Source organism: Labrus mixtus, chromosome 19 (assembly GCF_963584025.1).
Source record: "Labrus mixtus chromosome 19, fLabMix1.1, whole genome shotgun sequence".
NCBI classification, from domain to species: Eukaryota; Metazoa; Chordata; class Actinopteri; order Labriformes; family Labridae; genus Labrus; species Labrus mixtus.
This window is the reverse complement of record NC_083630.1, coordinates 15,940,673-15,957,322: the sequence shown is the minus strand read 5'-3', so window position 1 is coordinate 15,957,322 and position 16,650 is coordinate 15,940,673. Positions and strand designations below refer to the sequence as shown.

Genomic DNA, 16,650 nt, shown 5'->3' with positions numbered 1-16,650 from the left:
TTGACTGATCACAACATGCGTCAACATGCTGGCTGGCAGGTTGGCGCAGTGTAGCTGTTTGTAGGAGGTTTAAAATACGCCTCAGCTCCAGCTGTCTGTCTGTCGCTGAAAGTTAGGTTGAGACAGCATTTCCAGCATTGCGACCACCATCAAAGGGCTTGAAAAGTTGCCTTCAGTAACCAATGGGGTGACACGGCCGCTTATGTTCAGAGAAGGTATCTAGAGTCACTGAGCTCTGTGCGCTGAAGTCTGGCTTCAATATCGATAACCCTGTTTTATTCACACCTGTAAATGTGAGCTTTGATTCGCTCCTTGATCAGCCACAGAGGATGATGGGATTGGTTGTGGAGGTTGCGGCCGACCTTCTCCAAGATCTTCGGCGTGACGTTGGTGAAGTCGTCGCGGGGATAGGAGTGGCCCAACACCTCCAGTGAGTCCTGACCAGTCACATGATGAGGGGCGTGGCTGTCAGTGCCGAGGCGTCTGTGTGATGCTGTGCTGTGATTGGCTAAGAGAGCTGAGCGGCAGCAGCAGTGGAGCAGAGGGCGGGGCAGCGAGGGGAAGAACAGGGAAACAGGGATCTTATGGAGTCTCATTTTGATTGGTCCATGGATCTGGAAACACAAGAGAGAGAGGGAGAGAGAAATTAAAATATGATCCAATGTGTTTAAATGAGCATGTTCCTGCATGCTGCATACACAGGCACAAAAAAGGAAGAAGCAAAGCCAAACTATGATAACTGGAGATGTAATCATTTTTGCTGCTGAGAGGCAAGGGTTGAGTCTGTTGCATCATGACTCTGAACGTTTGTTTTTGACAACATTTTATCCACTTTCACACAAACTCTTGACAATTCTCAGATAATATCGGGACATTCAGCAGTGACTGTGCAAAAAAGATGGACAGAATGGCAGCTCGACATTAATGAAGCCAAAAAAATTTGGAACTCCTCCTACTGGCTGGCTACAATACAGTTCATAAGCTCCGCCTCCTCTATAATAACATGACATGGGTCAACTATAAAATCTATAAAATGTAAATACAAGTAAAAAAAAAAAATGTTTCTCCAACATGGTTTATGTTTTTATAGGAAGTTAATATCATCTCTGTTTACAAATGAGGTTCCTGCGTTGCTGTGTGCACCACATTATCAGATTAGAGGAGGAACGGAGAGAGGAAATGTAACGAACACGAACACGAGAGTCATCATTGATTTTTCCATAAATGTGCGCTTCGGTGTGTTTCAAACCGACACAAGAATCTGTTCTGCTGTTGACTGAACCCACCTGAGGGACTTTTGACCTTTTTTTCTTTTCAGGAAGTGGGTGTTTTAGTTTCACTTTTATAAAAATCAGGAGAAGGAAGAGATGTGTCATCTGTTTTAATATGTAGTATACAGTGATCACACTTAGTTTAAAAAAGCTTCACTCAATGATTTTACAATTTCGGTCGATGATGGAGAGAGACATGAGTTAGGTGTAAATCAGATTTGATCATAAAAAAAAACCACAATGTTCATTCGATAAAGGTCAGAAGAGGTAAGAGCTCAGGCTGCCAACTTACTTAAACACACACACACACAAACATAATAAGATTATGATGCATAAGGACACACACAAACAGCAAAGTTTAAGTTATACTGCTGGAGCAGAATCAACTGATTCTTCACGTCTTTCCTTTTTTTTGTTCCAGCTTCTGACAGATAAAAGGGCAGTTGTCCCATCTCCTGTCCCTCGCAAATATTTGTCCATTCAGTAACACACACACACACACACACACACACACACACACACACACACACACACACACACACACATTCTGGGGGAGCATCCCTGAACAAAGACAAAGGGTGTTGCATTGCAGTGGCATTGCAGCAAAATGGATTATTGTTCCTAAATCCATGAAGCTTTTACCTCTGCTCTGCTGCTGGTGTCATATTATACTGGACTTTGCTGAGGTCACAAACAATCACACACACACACACACACACACACTACAAAAACTGGTCCTGGGGTAAAGGGACATCTCAAGGTCATTGCGACTTCAACGAGATCATAAAAATCAATTATGTGCAGATAGAAACAGATATTTCCCCCCTACAGACTAGAATTATCATTACACAAAATCACAGTCAATATTTGAAAATAATAAACGATCCCGCTGAAGGGGATTTTGCAGATTTATCTAAAAAAAAAAAAAAAAAAAAAAAAAAAGTTCCTTTGATGAAGGAATAATTTGTTCAGAAAAGGTCACAGCAGCTCGGACATTGTTTGTCTTGTGTTTAAGGTCATCATTTGTTTGCCAACAGAAAATAAAGCAAAGGTCATTAAAGACGTAAAAACAAGCTGCGGAGTGCGGAGGAGGTCTCAGGGTTCACTGTATTTGTTCACAACCTCACCTGAAGTAAAGACAAACCACATGCATGATGAAAACTAGACTTATATTAGACTTAGTATTTGATCGGCCTGTGTGTTGTGGCTGCAGAGCTGCAGACGGGTTTATTAGTTCTTGAGTGTAGCTGCTGTGAAAAATCCTTCTTCCATTTACAGCTTTATTCACCATTGACCGAGCTCTCTTTGCCTTTGTCCCAATTTAAAGGGCTGCATCCTTCGGCGCGTGCATTTGAAGGCTTGTTACGTCACAGTGATGCCGCGAAGGCTGTCCCACCTCGAAGGCTCCTTAAAATGCTGCCGACAAATGCGATACAATAATGGATCCGTCCGGTGCATCCTGGCCCAACAGAGCAGAGATGTCATTGTGTTAAAGAAAAGAAATAGAACAAAAAGACTCAGAAGTCCTGTCAGGAAGCAAGACATGTACAGGTTTGTCAATGGCTTGTTTATCTTTAACATATTTCAGTGTTTTCTGGAAGTTTCTTGGCTTATCCATGAAGATTTTATTTTATTTATTTAACCTTTATTTAACCAGGTTGGTCCCATTGAGATTAAAAACCTATTTTTTCAAGGGAGACCTGGCCAAGACAGGCAGCAGCAAAAACACAAAGTTACAGACGGAAATACAAAGAGAGACAAGGTACAATTTACAAAACACTAAATTTTGGATTAAAATAGAGCCATCTATGAGTCATATCTGGGAGTCAGTCATTCAAACAGCCGAGCTAAAACATCAACATCCTATAGAAACTGATTAAGAACAATGGTCTGGTTTTCATAATCTACATTTGTCGATTAAGTGTTTAGGGATAATAATGCGGGTATTTCAGGCAGGCTCCTTCAAAGGATGCTGCCTTCAAAATGAGACACAGCTTTAATCTCACTCGACCACACTGCTCTCTCTCTCTCTCTCTCTCTCTATCTTGCTCGCAGCAGCTTTAGAGTTGAGGAGCCGGGCTATTTGCTGAACAGAAACATCCATGGGTGCAGAGATCATCGTGATAACAGGAATTTAAGGAAAATAATCAATAATAATAATCAAATAATCAATTTTTGGGAACCCCATAATGTTGGAAAGATTAAGCAAATCATTCCCACGCCAATCAAAATACAAATAATTATGTTGTGACTTCACTGAAAGATCAGGATTAATAAATGTGATCAGAAAGTCAGACGGTAATTTGTACTTTTGTCGACGTCCTGCCGCAGTGACTGACTCTCGGGAGGACCTGAGAAATGTCTGACGGTCTGAAAAAGGTGAAGACGTCCTTCATCACCCTCCACGACTAAAGGTCATGTGACATTTCCAGATAATATACAGCTCGACCTGCGGAGGACGTGCGTGAACGTGGAGCGATGATCGGCTCAGTTTAAAGCCACAGCTTCACACGAGATAAAAATCTGCTTCTGTTCTCGTAGTACAGTTTCTCTTTCTGTTAAAGAAGGGAACTCAAAGCTCCTCCTTGGTGGTCTCCATCTTGGCTTCCCGTCTCCACTCGTCATCTACTTGGGACCGACCTTCTTCCCGAACACGTGGTCAGCACCATATGTCTGTTCCCACGGCACCAAACAGCGCGGACATACACATATAGACGCCTACGCACACAGACACACGTGCAGTAAATAAACTGCAGAGAGAGGGAGCTGAGTAGAGATAACATGAACTTTACTGATGTTCTTGTATTTCATTTTCTTTTTAAAGTCAGTCTATCTTCTATGATTTTCATCGACGTCCTCCTCTTCTATTTTCTATCTAAGGGTTATTGTTTTTCAGAATTCACTCCCATCAGGTAACTAACACAACAGGTCAGAGGTCACTCGGGCCTGTCTGTGACCCTGACCTCAAACCTGAGAGCCGAGGAGGGAAACTGAGTTCAGGGAGTTTTTTTTTTTTTTTAAAGAGCAGACGATCACATGGAGTTTTTAAAACACAGAGTCGTGAACTTGGGTAAATGAAAATATTAGAGGGTTTAAACTTTAATGAGTCCTGCGGGGGAGTCGCTGCCGTTTCATGTAGAAACTCCTCACACGCCTCGCCCGTGTGTTTTAAACTGTGTGAAGACAGAGAAAACATGACGCCGCTCAGTTTGCTCCTCAAGTAAGTTCACACGTCTCCTGCGCTGCACTTTTGAACCTAACGCTTTGAAAATGACAGAACATGCTACAAAACATTCTTTTGATGGGAATTTGCATTCTGCAGCTAATTCATCTTAAAATAGAGCCTTCACACGAGATAATCTTTCCTCTCTCATTTACATGCCTAAAAGTCTTCAACTTTTGACTTTTCTACATCTTGTCATGTTGAAACCACCAAATAAATGGATTCCCAGGGCTGTGTGTGTGGACCGAAACCAAATAATCCAACATTTTGATTTTGAAGGGGCAGATATACCATTTCAACATCACAAATTATAGTTCTTTCTTTCTTTCTTTTAAATGCAGGATTTGGGCAGTTACAACCACTTTTTGTTTAACTGTTTGCATTTTTTTGCAATTACCACTTTTATTTATTTATTTATACAAAATGTGTAAATGCAGGAGAAACATTTCACACTGTGAAAATAATTCAGCATCCATCTGTTTGGCAGGAATCAGCAGATTGTTGTTGTACACTTTTTAAAAATGTACATACTGACCTGATAGGCAGAAACACTTTGAATATCTTCAAAAACGGTCTGTTTAGTTGATTATTTATCCATAAAACCTCCCAGCTAGGTACAGATCCTTCTCACGACTCTTTCATGAGCACAGTTCAGGTTTCATTTTTAGTGTCGATGATTAGAAAGTGGAGCTGGCTCTGTATTCAGCTCATGTGGACTTTTGTTACTTTTCTATCACCACAACCTGGCTGTAGAAACCATTTCAGTTGTGTCACATTAATAAAGGCAAATAAGAGCTTATACGGCCACCGTGTTTGAAAAATGTGACAGATTATTGTGCAAAATGTAAGCAGCTCTGGAGGAAGTGCAACATGATTCATCATGTGTGAAAGTTGCTGAGAAAATCCCTTGTTTTGCTGCCAAGAAGTTGTTCTGACTAACCAGCATGGCAGCAGCCAACAGTGCGGCTGTGATGTGACTTCTGACGCCGCCAGCTGACTAAAGGTGGCAACAGAGATGCCGCCAAGGACGAGCTGCAGCCCGGCCGTCCAAAAAAAAAAAAAAAAAAAAAAACACCCACCGCTCGTCAGTGAGACAAGTGAAACAAAGCACTTAACCCAGGATGTAGCAACAAAAATGGTGGACTCCGGAAATTCAAGGCCCTAAAACGAATACAGTCGTGATACTGCTACATAGCAAACACATGCAGCATGCACACCATCATACTCGCAACACTCAGGTTTGAGCTTCAACACCTGATGAGTAACATACCACACATGCTGCACAGAAACGGAAAGGCTGTAAACACACACACAGTTTCCAGCAGAGGAATTCACTCAGCCTCTAAACCTGACACACTGATAGAGAGAGGAGATAAATTACAGACAGCAGAGAGAGAGAGAGAGAGAGAGAGAAAGAGAGAGAGACTGTATATATATCTCAACGGATACCTTACTAGTACCAGCTTGGACCTACTCTTGACTAAATCCTTCTCTTTAAATTGTAGCTGTGTCTGATTTCAGTGTAGCACCCTTCCAAACAGGGATGTTCCCAGACGACTACTTAGTACGTTAAACATAAATTCAATTCTGTTTTTGAAGTAGTTTAAGGTAAGAAAAGTCAGTAGTGAAAATTGAGCACAATTAATTGAAAATTGTACGCGCGTGAAGTCATTTGGCTTTATAGCCACTAACAATTATTTACTTTTTTTTTTGTTTATTTCCGAACCATCGCCCATCTATTTTGTTATCACTGCTGTCTTTAAGGCGTCTAGTTCTTATTCTGTTTTTGAATTTAGCTCATCCCATCTTCCCATGCTGTGACTACAGCTGAAAACAACGGAGCATGTAGAAATAATGTTGAGTAATGCTCTATACGTGACGTGCATACAATTATCTACATTTGGCGTAAAGCAAGAAAGTGTTAGCAAAGAGAAAGACGGATTATGTGACTGTTCACAAACTGTCACACAGTCAGAGGGAGCTATTTCTGATCTGTCGTGGTTCCGTTAAAGAACACATGCCATCATGATCACGACTTTGTGTGTGTGCGTGTGCGTGTGTGCGTGTGTTTGTGGTGTGTGTGTGTGTGTGTATTAGAACCTCACAGAGAAGCAGGTGGCGTCTCTCTCTCTCTCTCTCTCACTGTAGGAGTGTCAGTGTCGCTCGACCCCCCCCCCCATGGTTAGAGGGACTCCCTCTCTGGCATGATTACCACTTCCTGTACACGAATCAAACCGCTCGCCAACATGGACGGTTACTCAACGTCCGACACCCACCTCTGTGTCATTTGATGAATGAAATAACGGAACAAAAAGGTAAAACAATAATAAAAGGTTATACACTGTAAAAATAGCTTGGTTAGCACATTCGTTGGCTAACTGCTAAGATGCAAACCTACACGTTTCTAAAAAAGGGGAGATTACTCAGGATGTGATACATTGAAATCTTTTGTCTTTTTGGCCTTTTAAGGAACATAATAGAGGAGTGTACAAGTACAGTAATATTCAGTACAGTGTCTGTGCAGTACAGGGAGGATTGTTTGATCGGGATTATTCCACTATCGAGGAAAAACGTCCACTTAAATATTAAATCACGGTTTAATCAGAGAGTGTCCAAACACGCAGCGAACAGAGTTGTTTTTAAGGGACTCTCCTAGAAACAATAGGATATTTGTCTATTGAGGTATGCAAGAGATTTTTCAAAATTCTGTATTTAAAAAGAGAATCAGTCGACAAATGACACGATTTTTGGACCGTATTTGCTCCATTTGTAGTCGTGGTTAAATGTTCCACTATAGCGTTTCATCGGACTTTGTACGCAGAAAAAAAAAACAGTCCATGTGGAGAGCAATACATAACTCCAACCCAGGAGTTATCAGCTATCTTCAGACAAGGATGTTGATTTTCAGAGATATAAAGCGAACCAACTTCTGCCAGAGAGAGACAAATTGATAGAAAATTCTGATGGATGAGTATGAAAGTTATCTACAGTCTTTTAAAATTCATACTTTACTTGTTACAGCCAGAAACGTCAGAGGTTTGACTGCGACAAAGTTCTGGAGTCCAGCTTCTGAGGAATGTTTGTTATTTCACACTAAGGCAAACTAGGAGCTGTATGAAGTCATAAAGACGGTCACAACTGTGTGTGTGTGTGTGTGTGTGTGTGTGTGTGTTGGCCCACGGGGCAGCTGAGCCTCAGCAGGATTTATGGGAGCTGTAGTCTCTCTGATTGGCTAACACTGTGGCGTTTATTTAAAACAGTGTGTCCTGAAACGACCCCACATCCATCTTCACCTCCTCCTCATCATCCCAACAACCCCCCCCTCTCAATATCCCCCCCCCCCCCCCCCCCCCACCAGGTCTCTATCTTATAAAGCCATAAACTCAGAGTCTCCCCCTCCCTCCCTAAATCTGCATCACTGCTGCTCCTGCCTTCACAAATACACCTCTCTCTCCTCCTCCATCTGTTTTTACTCCTCGTTCTATTTACATTCTCTCTCATTTTATCCCTTTTACTTTTGTAATACCTCATTCTTTTCAAATATGTCCATCTTCATTTCTCACACAAAAAAATCAGTCATCTTAGACCTCTCACGTTTATCTGCCGACCCTTTCTGGCGGGTTTTCATTTCATGTCCTGATTATTTATTCTCTTTACCTCCCTCCTTCTCCTCCTCCTTCTCCTCCTCCTCCTCCTCCAGTAAAGTCATATCTGTAGATGTTCTGCTGCAGGAAGCAGGCAGCTTTTTGACAAGTAACATTAGATCAAACATTCAGAAGCAGACGATAAAGATAGGAGAGGAGAGGAGAGGAAACAAGGCGATAAGGAGATAAGGGAAGGAGTGTGTGACACCATAAAGGAGGAGAATTTTATGGTTCAGGAGAAAAGTGCAGAGGCTGCAGCTCCGCTCATACATCCTTTTGTTTCCCTTTACAGTGTGACACACACACATACACACACATACACACTTTCTTATAACGTCAGATACATTGACAACACCTATTATTTATTGATCAGCTGTATTGAAAAGTACCTAAATGTAACTCGATTCATCGCCCAGCCCTAACTCTTAATGTGTGCACAAACATGGAAAGCTCAGACGTGCTGCGAGCTGTTTCACTCTGTAGGAAGTTTTTATACACAAGTGACAGACTACTACAGTAAACAGACCAAAAATGTTCACTTCATGTTTATGAATGTCACTGGGGTGAACATAAGTTTAGACATTTTTAAAAGCTGAAGGTTTTACTTGATTTTAGGGGCTGGTGCAGCACCCCTTCTACCTGACGCTAACATTAGCTTAGCTTGTTCGTAGGCACTCTGCATGTGTTCCTTTAATGTTAGTTACTTCAGAGGGTTTTAACTGGTACTGAACTATCTGCTGAGAGCTCATCGTCTCCACAACAAAGTGAGCTGTTAATTAAAACAAATACAAACAGTGAATAACGCCGCTGCCCAAAAAAATCTGTTTCTCAAAGCTCTAAAGATGAAGCGTTGATTCATCAACGATTCCAGTGACAGAAAGTGGGATTATTATTTTTTTTTAAATCTTTAAACTCCACTTTCCAGGGAAAATGTCTCAAAATAAAGAAAACTTTATTCTCTTCTTCTTAAATGTTTTGATCCTTTCAGATGTTGGGATATGAATTCTTTGGCTTCTTTTGGATTTTTGGTTTGTTTGAAGAACTTGTAAATAAAAAGTAATTTGCATTTTTCTGACATAATAAAAAAAACTTTAGTTCGTGACAGCCCTTAAAAAACAAAAGCCCTTTACTTCTGTCATCTTCTAGATTTAATGATTTGAAAACTTTTTTTTTTTAGTCAGAGTGCTTCTGACAGTCTGACTGTTTCAGGCTCAAGTACTTTTCGCATCTTGGAAAAAAACATCCAAAAAAGTTATGTTTAGTGTTTGTTCTGTTGCTTTGTATTGACTTATAAAATGTTATAATCAGAACTAGTTTGCAGTGATTTTTAATGAAACGTTAACTAGAAAAATTACGTTTTGCTGGGCACTTCAAATATTATCCTCATCTGCTCCGATTAAACATGAAAACACTTAAGACTTTATTTATGTAAAATTATTAATATTTGATTTAACTATTAAGAAAACTCCTGAGCAGCTTCTCATTGGACCGCGCTGTCTCAATGCTTTAGAGGTTTATGCAAAAAAAGAGACAAAACTAATTAAATAGATGACAAATTATCCACCATCCGTCTCATATTTAAGTTTTATTTTGGTGATTCCGCACCTTTAAAGGTTCAGGTTGGTGCATGAGCTAATTCAGATTCTTATCATAACTTTCCCTCGTTGTCGGTCCTGAAGAAAACATCCAAAATTGACACTTATTAGCTCAAATCTGACATTACAAAGCTTCTTCTATGAATTTGAATCAGCTTTTTAAACATGTTAGTGTGTCAGAAAGAAAGAAAAAAACTATCTAAATGAAAAAAAATAGCAGAAAAACTGTCCTTCACTTCACAATAAAACACCTTGGGCTAAAGCATTGATTAAACTGCATTATTCACAGTCTGATTCAATGAGTCTTTGTTGTACCTTTACTTTTCATGATTCATTATTACTTCACTGCTCAGGACTGCCAGTAAACTGTGTGTCATCATAGGAGAAGAGCCTGTGGAGCAGCGGCAGAGCTCTTCTTTATGAATACGAGGCGGCTGGCCGCAGCATCGATCGCTGCGAGCCGTCGTCCTGAGGGACGGCGAGGACCGATCTGAATCAATCATCCTCTGCAGTGACCACACGGCAGCGTCTCAAAGCTCCGTTTTTCTCCCCCGATCTGTCAGATTCAGCACCCAACAGCTCGGGAAAATATGTGGACTGGGCAAAATCTGAAGTTAACTTTTATTGTTGTGGTGCAGTATTGTCATGCAGGTTATGAACCCAGAAAACAGAACATTTATCAACGTCCAGCCTGAGATCAGGGGGAGGGGTTTGAATGCTTCCTGCTGGAGTTTTAACAGGATAAAGATTAAGATGGGGATTGGAAACTGGTTCCAAATTGTCTGATCAATTGGAAACTACTTCTCCAAGCCTATTAATTCATTTCATTCATGCGGCCATATTTCTGAAACGTGCTTTTAGAAAAATCAATGATGTCAAACTGATGTTTCTACACAGGAAACTACAACAACAAGAATGACTCAGACAGGAAGACATGATTAATTTCAAAGAAGAATAATGCAGGTTGTACTATTCAAGTAAAACTTTAAGCAACGTGCTAAAACATCTTTCTCCCAAACATGAGCTTAAATTACAGGAATGCTAGGAAACAGAATTCAGAATTCAGAAACACAATTGTCCGATACAATGTCTCTGTATTTAACGTGTATTTTGATTTTTTTTGTCCCACCTGTTAACATAGAGGAGGTGGAGCCTATGACCTATACTCCAGACTGTCACCAGGGGGAGCTCTAAATCTTTTGGCTTCTGTCCTATGCAGCTGATGTGTCGTCCATCTTAATATACAGTCTGTAGTTACATCCCCATATTAGACAAACTACACTTGAGTGCTACTGCTTAGATTAGATAGATGAGGAGAAGAAAAAGAGTGAACACCATCCAACAGCAGCTACGTTTACAAGGAGCTTCAAGCTCTGATGAATGACTTTCCCCTTTCAAACACTACAACCACAATACAAGTACTATATTTATTGTAACTTTAACATGCAAATTAATAAATATTTATTTTAATAAACTCAGAAGAAGAAAAACAATTCAACCTGATATCTATCGGTCTATGGCTCTTTCTTTGCACAGCCACTGACCTTTCCTAAATGAATGTTGATATTCACAATCAGCTCTTACTGATACTGATTGTGTGTTTAAAACGCTGCCACATATTGTTTGTTTGCATAAATCCCTCTGAAGTAAAAAGGTCAAACACTGTGGAGAGCCTGTGAGTATGAAAACACTCTTTTACAGAATCGGCTCATTAGGGCCTTAAATCTAACTGGAATTGAAAAAGAGTTTGTGATATTGATTTTTCCATTTTCAAAATGTTAAAGTATTCAAGAGGAGCAGTAAGCAGCTCGATTATATCTAATCAGAAACAGTTTTCAGCCTCTGTTTAATGTGTGAATGTTTTTAGTGTCATGAGACAAAAATAAATTTGACTTCAGCTCCACCTGTACACCTGAGTGTGTGTGTGTGTGTGTGTGTATGTGTGTGTGTGTGTGTGTGTGTGTGCGTGTGTGCGAGAAAGAGAGAGAGAGAGACGGCTTATCACATAGGGAGAGGAAGTGTGTAGGAGTGTGAATCCTGGCTGTAGCACAGTAAACATATGTTCATGAGACGTTGGAAAGATTGCACATTGGAAATTGAAACTATCCTGTAAACACACATAAACAGAAGCACATACACACATACAGACACACACATCCATCTTCTTTTATTTTGGGAATTTCTGACACTTTGCAATTCAAAGTTTCCGTGTTTGGGGATTTGAAAGAAGCAGACGTCTCATTTCTTCCCCTTTAGTTGTCACCCACATAATGGAGCGCAGTCAGGGACTCAACTGCTGATAATTACACAATATTGGCAAAATAACAATACCAGCTCTTTGACAGCGTCTGCTGTGGCTGAAAATAGACGTGTCTTTAGGAGAAAGCTAAATCATTTCTGAGACTATTTGCGATAAATACTGGAGTGATAACAAGAAGCTGAGGAAAGCTTCAGAACATCTCACACATGATGGATGCTTGGGAAAATTTGATCAATGAGCCTTTATATATTTAGTAACATTACATTTTTAAGACATTTTTCCCCTGTTATTTTATTATTTTCCTCAACTGTGTAGTAATTTCATTTTCTTGTTTCTGCTGGTTTAACCTCCTGAATTTACCCTACAGACTCCAAAGGACATAAAAGCAAGAAGGTCGAAGACGAGACGCAAAGTTTAGACTAAGTTGCTCTCTCTCATTTGTATGCATACTGCAGGAAAGTACATTCAGTATGTACTGTACTTGTAGGGGCAGCTGCAGTTCTTTAGAAAAAATTAAGTTTGCATATTAAAGTAATGGAAAGTGAATGCAACTTTAAGCATTTTATAGCATGCCTTCAGGAGTTAAACTGCAGAAATGTAAAAGTCTGCCCACTGTTCAGCTACCAATGGGCAATTTGATTTATACAGGACAACGTTTCAATCTACAAGAACTTCCTCAGGCAAATGTTGCAGGAGACTAAGAGTCCAAAAACCAAGACAATAACTATAACCACCCCAAGAGGATGACATAAGTATATCTCATGAAGTAGTAAAGCAGTAATAAAAAACACACACAATTTCTAAAACCTCATCGTATTAAAAAAATGTGAATTATTTTGAGGCATTAGAGTGAGGACTCTGGTTCTTTGTGAATGAATCTGTTAGTGTGTGGTGTGCTGTTTTGCTCACATCGTTGCTTTCCACACACGATAGCAACCAAATCGTTTGTGTATTAGTACATTCTTTGTCCCGTGCCTCTATGCATTTTGTCTGGATGTGCACACTCTAGTTTCCTCTTCCAGGAGAGTTAAAGCAACAACATATAGGGATTTGATTTGATGCTCTTTGGCGCCCACTGAAGGTCTGTGAGTGCAACTACACACATGGTGCTGTTAACGCCTCCCTCTCCTCGACAACGTACATTTGTTGATAAACAGGAAATCCCAGAGCAGGGAAACTAAAGAACCATGTGGACTAACAAGGCATTCACAATTGGCTGTCATTTCTTCCATGTTAAAATCCACTGGGTATATGCTTGGCTGTCCTCGTGTTCCCAAAACACAACAGGATTTGAAATCGTTGCAGCCCAGACATTCCTCCAAGCAGATTGATCACTCTAAACACGGCTCACACCACAGAAAACCAGACGATTTCATCTTTAGGAACATAAAAATAAAAAAACAGGACTTTGCTTTGGATTATCAGAAGGGGAGAATCGGGACAGGTAATCTTGTAGTGTGTACCCGGCTTTACATAACTTTGACTTTGTAATGCAGCTTTTAAAAAGGGCCAGGAAAGGTGGAACATAAAGTTATTTCGAACAGTTTTTAAAGTTAGTTTTAAAAGAGAGGATTAATTAAGGAGAGAGTTCAGATTGTGCCAAACATGCATTTTAAATACGGTCAAACACTTCTGACTGATTGGTCCAATGTTTCTCCACGCATCGATTTCTCTTTCTCAAACTTTTGTGCTTTTGATTTGTTCGGTCCTGATGTATTTGAAGGTTATATATTTCCCCTAACTAAAAGCACACATGCAGGACAAACTTGAATTTGTTGGACCCATTATGTGTGGGGATTTAAAAGAACTAAAAACTCCATTTACACAAGGGCTACACAGTAAAGTAAATTAATATTTCAGTTGGAATTATTCCAGCTCACTGCGGACCGAGTGATGGACAATTTTCTCTGCTTAAATTTTCCACAAAGGCCATGTTTTTAAGTAATAGGATTTTGTTTAGGAACCCTGGGCATTGGGAAGACTTGGTTCCTTCCTACTTGATAAAGAAACTAAAACAGACTTAATAAATCATTTTCACCTCAAAGAATTGAGTAAAGTTCAAGGTGTTCCTGCATGAAAACAGCTGGTTCAGCAAGTTTTATTCTTCAACAAGAAGCACCAAAAGAACCTGATTCAAAATGTACACTGAATGTTTGAACTCTGTTGCTCCAGGTCATCACAGAAGGAGCCAGGAATTCAGAAGCGAACGGACTGTTTTTGAAAGGAGGTCTTAAAAAGTTATCCTCTCAAACTTGGAGCCTGACTCTTAATAAAAAGAGAAGACTTTTTCAAGCACACAAACTGCTGCCACGGTAGAACAGGAGAGCGCCGAGATGAAAGAGACGAGGGAGGAAAACGGGCGAAGCCGGCAGGTCGCAGGTGTGTGTCGGCCAGGAGACTCGTGTTGAAAAGTAATTGGCAGCTGAGTGAGGATGAAAGGCTGAACGCTGACCTGTAGGTCTGCTCAGACACACACTACACACTCCTCTGCACGCATCTATGATCGCACTCTTCACATCTCATTCCCCTCATCGTTTCTCACACGGATATATATTCTTCTCAAGTCCAGCGGATTTTTAAACAAAGGCGAGGCAAAGCTGGACTTTGTTTAATCCTTGTCTCCACTCCAGAACTAAACTCCGTCCTGATTTTTGTCTCTGAAGCTTCGAGAGAACAGTTTAATGAAGGCAAAATGTTGAAGAACATGTTCAGCTTGTTGACCTCAATGAATGATTTCAGGCTTTAAAATGAGTCTATGTTCCCCCTGTAACTCACTGCTCCTATGTCTCCAGTTTTCTTTTGAATGATGTGATTTTATCTGCCAGCTGTGGGAGGTGTGTCTTTTGTTGTTGTTGTAAATAATATTGGCAATTAATTAATTAATAATTAATTTCCCCAAGTTATAAAAACTGAATCTGAATCGTTCATATCTGCAAATGTCCACACAGTCCTCCAATTTCAGATCAGCTTCTTTCAAGTAAGCGTCAATAATATTGAACATAGATTCATCTGCAGTGGCTCAGTTTTTTACAGGTTTACAGAAAAAGGCAAACCAAGAACGATATACCGGTATATAACAATAGACGGGTTTATCGATAAAAAGAAAAAAAAAATCCTGATTAATGGAATGATAAAAAAAAACCCAGGTAGAACAGGTGATAGAACAGTAGGTAGCAAAAACTAGAATATAAATGCTAAAAAATACATGGATGGAATGAGCGATCTTTGATAGAAAAATAGAGCGATATACTACAAGAGGGACAGATAAATAGAATGATGGATAGATTGAAAGGTAGAACAATAATATAGATGGATGGAACAATCAGTTGGTGGTGAATGTCCAAGGGATGGATAGATGGAACGTCTGAGGGGTGGATGAATGTATGGATGGAAAAGGCCACTGACAGAGGGCTTGATGGATGGATGGAACAACTGATGGATGGATGAAACAGCTGATGGATGGATGGATGATGGATGGATGGATGGATGGAACTACAAATCTAATGGACGGATGGATGGATAGATGGGGTGACCAACGGATGTAACTACCAATCCAATGGATGGAACGGATGGATGGATGGATGGATGGAACAGATGGATGGATGGATGGATGGATGGAACAGATGGATGGATGGATGGATTGATAGATGGATGGATGGATGGAACAGATGGATGGATGGATGGATGGAACGGATGGATGAATGGATGGATTGATAGATGGATGGATGGATGGATGGAACAGATGGATGGATGGATGGATGGATGGAACAGATGGATGGATGGATGGATTGATAGATGGATGGATGGATGGAACAGATGGATGGATGGATGGATGGAACGGATGGATGAATGGATGGATTGATAGATGGATGGATGGATGGATGGAACGGATGGAACAGATGGATGGATGGAACAGATGGATGGAACGGATGGAACAGATGGATGGATGGAACAGATGGATGGAACGGATGGAACAGATGGATGGATGGATGGATGGATGGAACGGATGGATGGATGGATCAGTAGGGAGGATAAAAGGAGTCCAGAAAATCTGAGTTATGGATAAATGGATGGCTGGAACGGACAAACGAGCGATAGATATTCTTAAATTTTAACTCGACACACAATGACTCACATACACAAAATGTTAATATTGACGTTGAGTACACACTACAGCCTACCACTGTGGAGATTTCCTACTATTTCCCATCAGACTGCAGCCATGAGAGCACTGACTGTAAACAAAGCAGCAGCGTGATGCCACAGAACAGGTCTCTAGTTGTTTTATATTTCCCTTTAACCTCCTGTCTGCTCCACAGAGAACCCGACACACTCTGCTGTCTCCTTATTAGCAGCTGAATGTTTTATTTTCACCGTTGTTACCCTCCGATCCTGGCTCAGATACAGTACAGACAGGAGACTTTCAGAGACCCGCTGAGGCCTCGCAGGTCATAAAACAAGGATTTAGATGCCGCAGCGTAGAACAAGATAAGGGGAAATAACACATTCGGGTAATTTAAAGCTTAAAATCTGCTCTGCACTGTAGATTCCTACTCTGCAAAAAGAAGGCCCAACACAGAAAAGGACTATTTTTTTAACATTATGAATAAAGGCTGAACCCACTGGACATCGACATTTGATTTCTCAACTGAGTAAA

General features: G+C 40.4%; 1 protein-coding gene across 2 annotated transcripts in view; it reads right to left on the bottom strand.

The window, feature by feature from the left end:
- The window catches only part of fars2 (phenylalanyl-tRNA synthetase 2, mitochondrial), a 115,925-nt gene that overhangs the window by 87,524 nt on the left and 11,751 nt on the right, over positions 1 to 16,650 (bottom strand). Inside the window, exons 1-2 of one of the 2 annotated variants that reach the window (XM_061065000.1) lie at positions 6,600 to 6,617; positions 286 to 614 (exon numbers count right to left, since the gene is read on the bottom strand). In XM_061065000.1, coding sequence (XP_060920983.1) covers positions 286 to 596 — 311 coding nt within the window. In that variant the 5' untranslated portion in view covers positions 597 to 614; positions 6,600 to 6,617. Of the gene's footprint in view, positions 1 to 285; positions 615 to 6,599; positions 6,618 to 16,650 lie in introns of those variants that run through there. The other variant, XM_061064999.1, reaches the window with a different exon arrangement.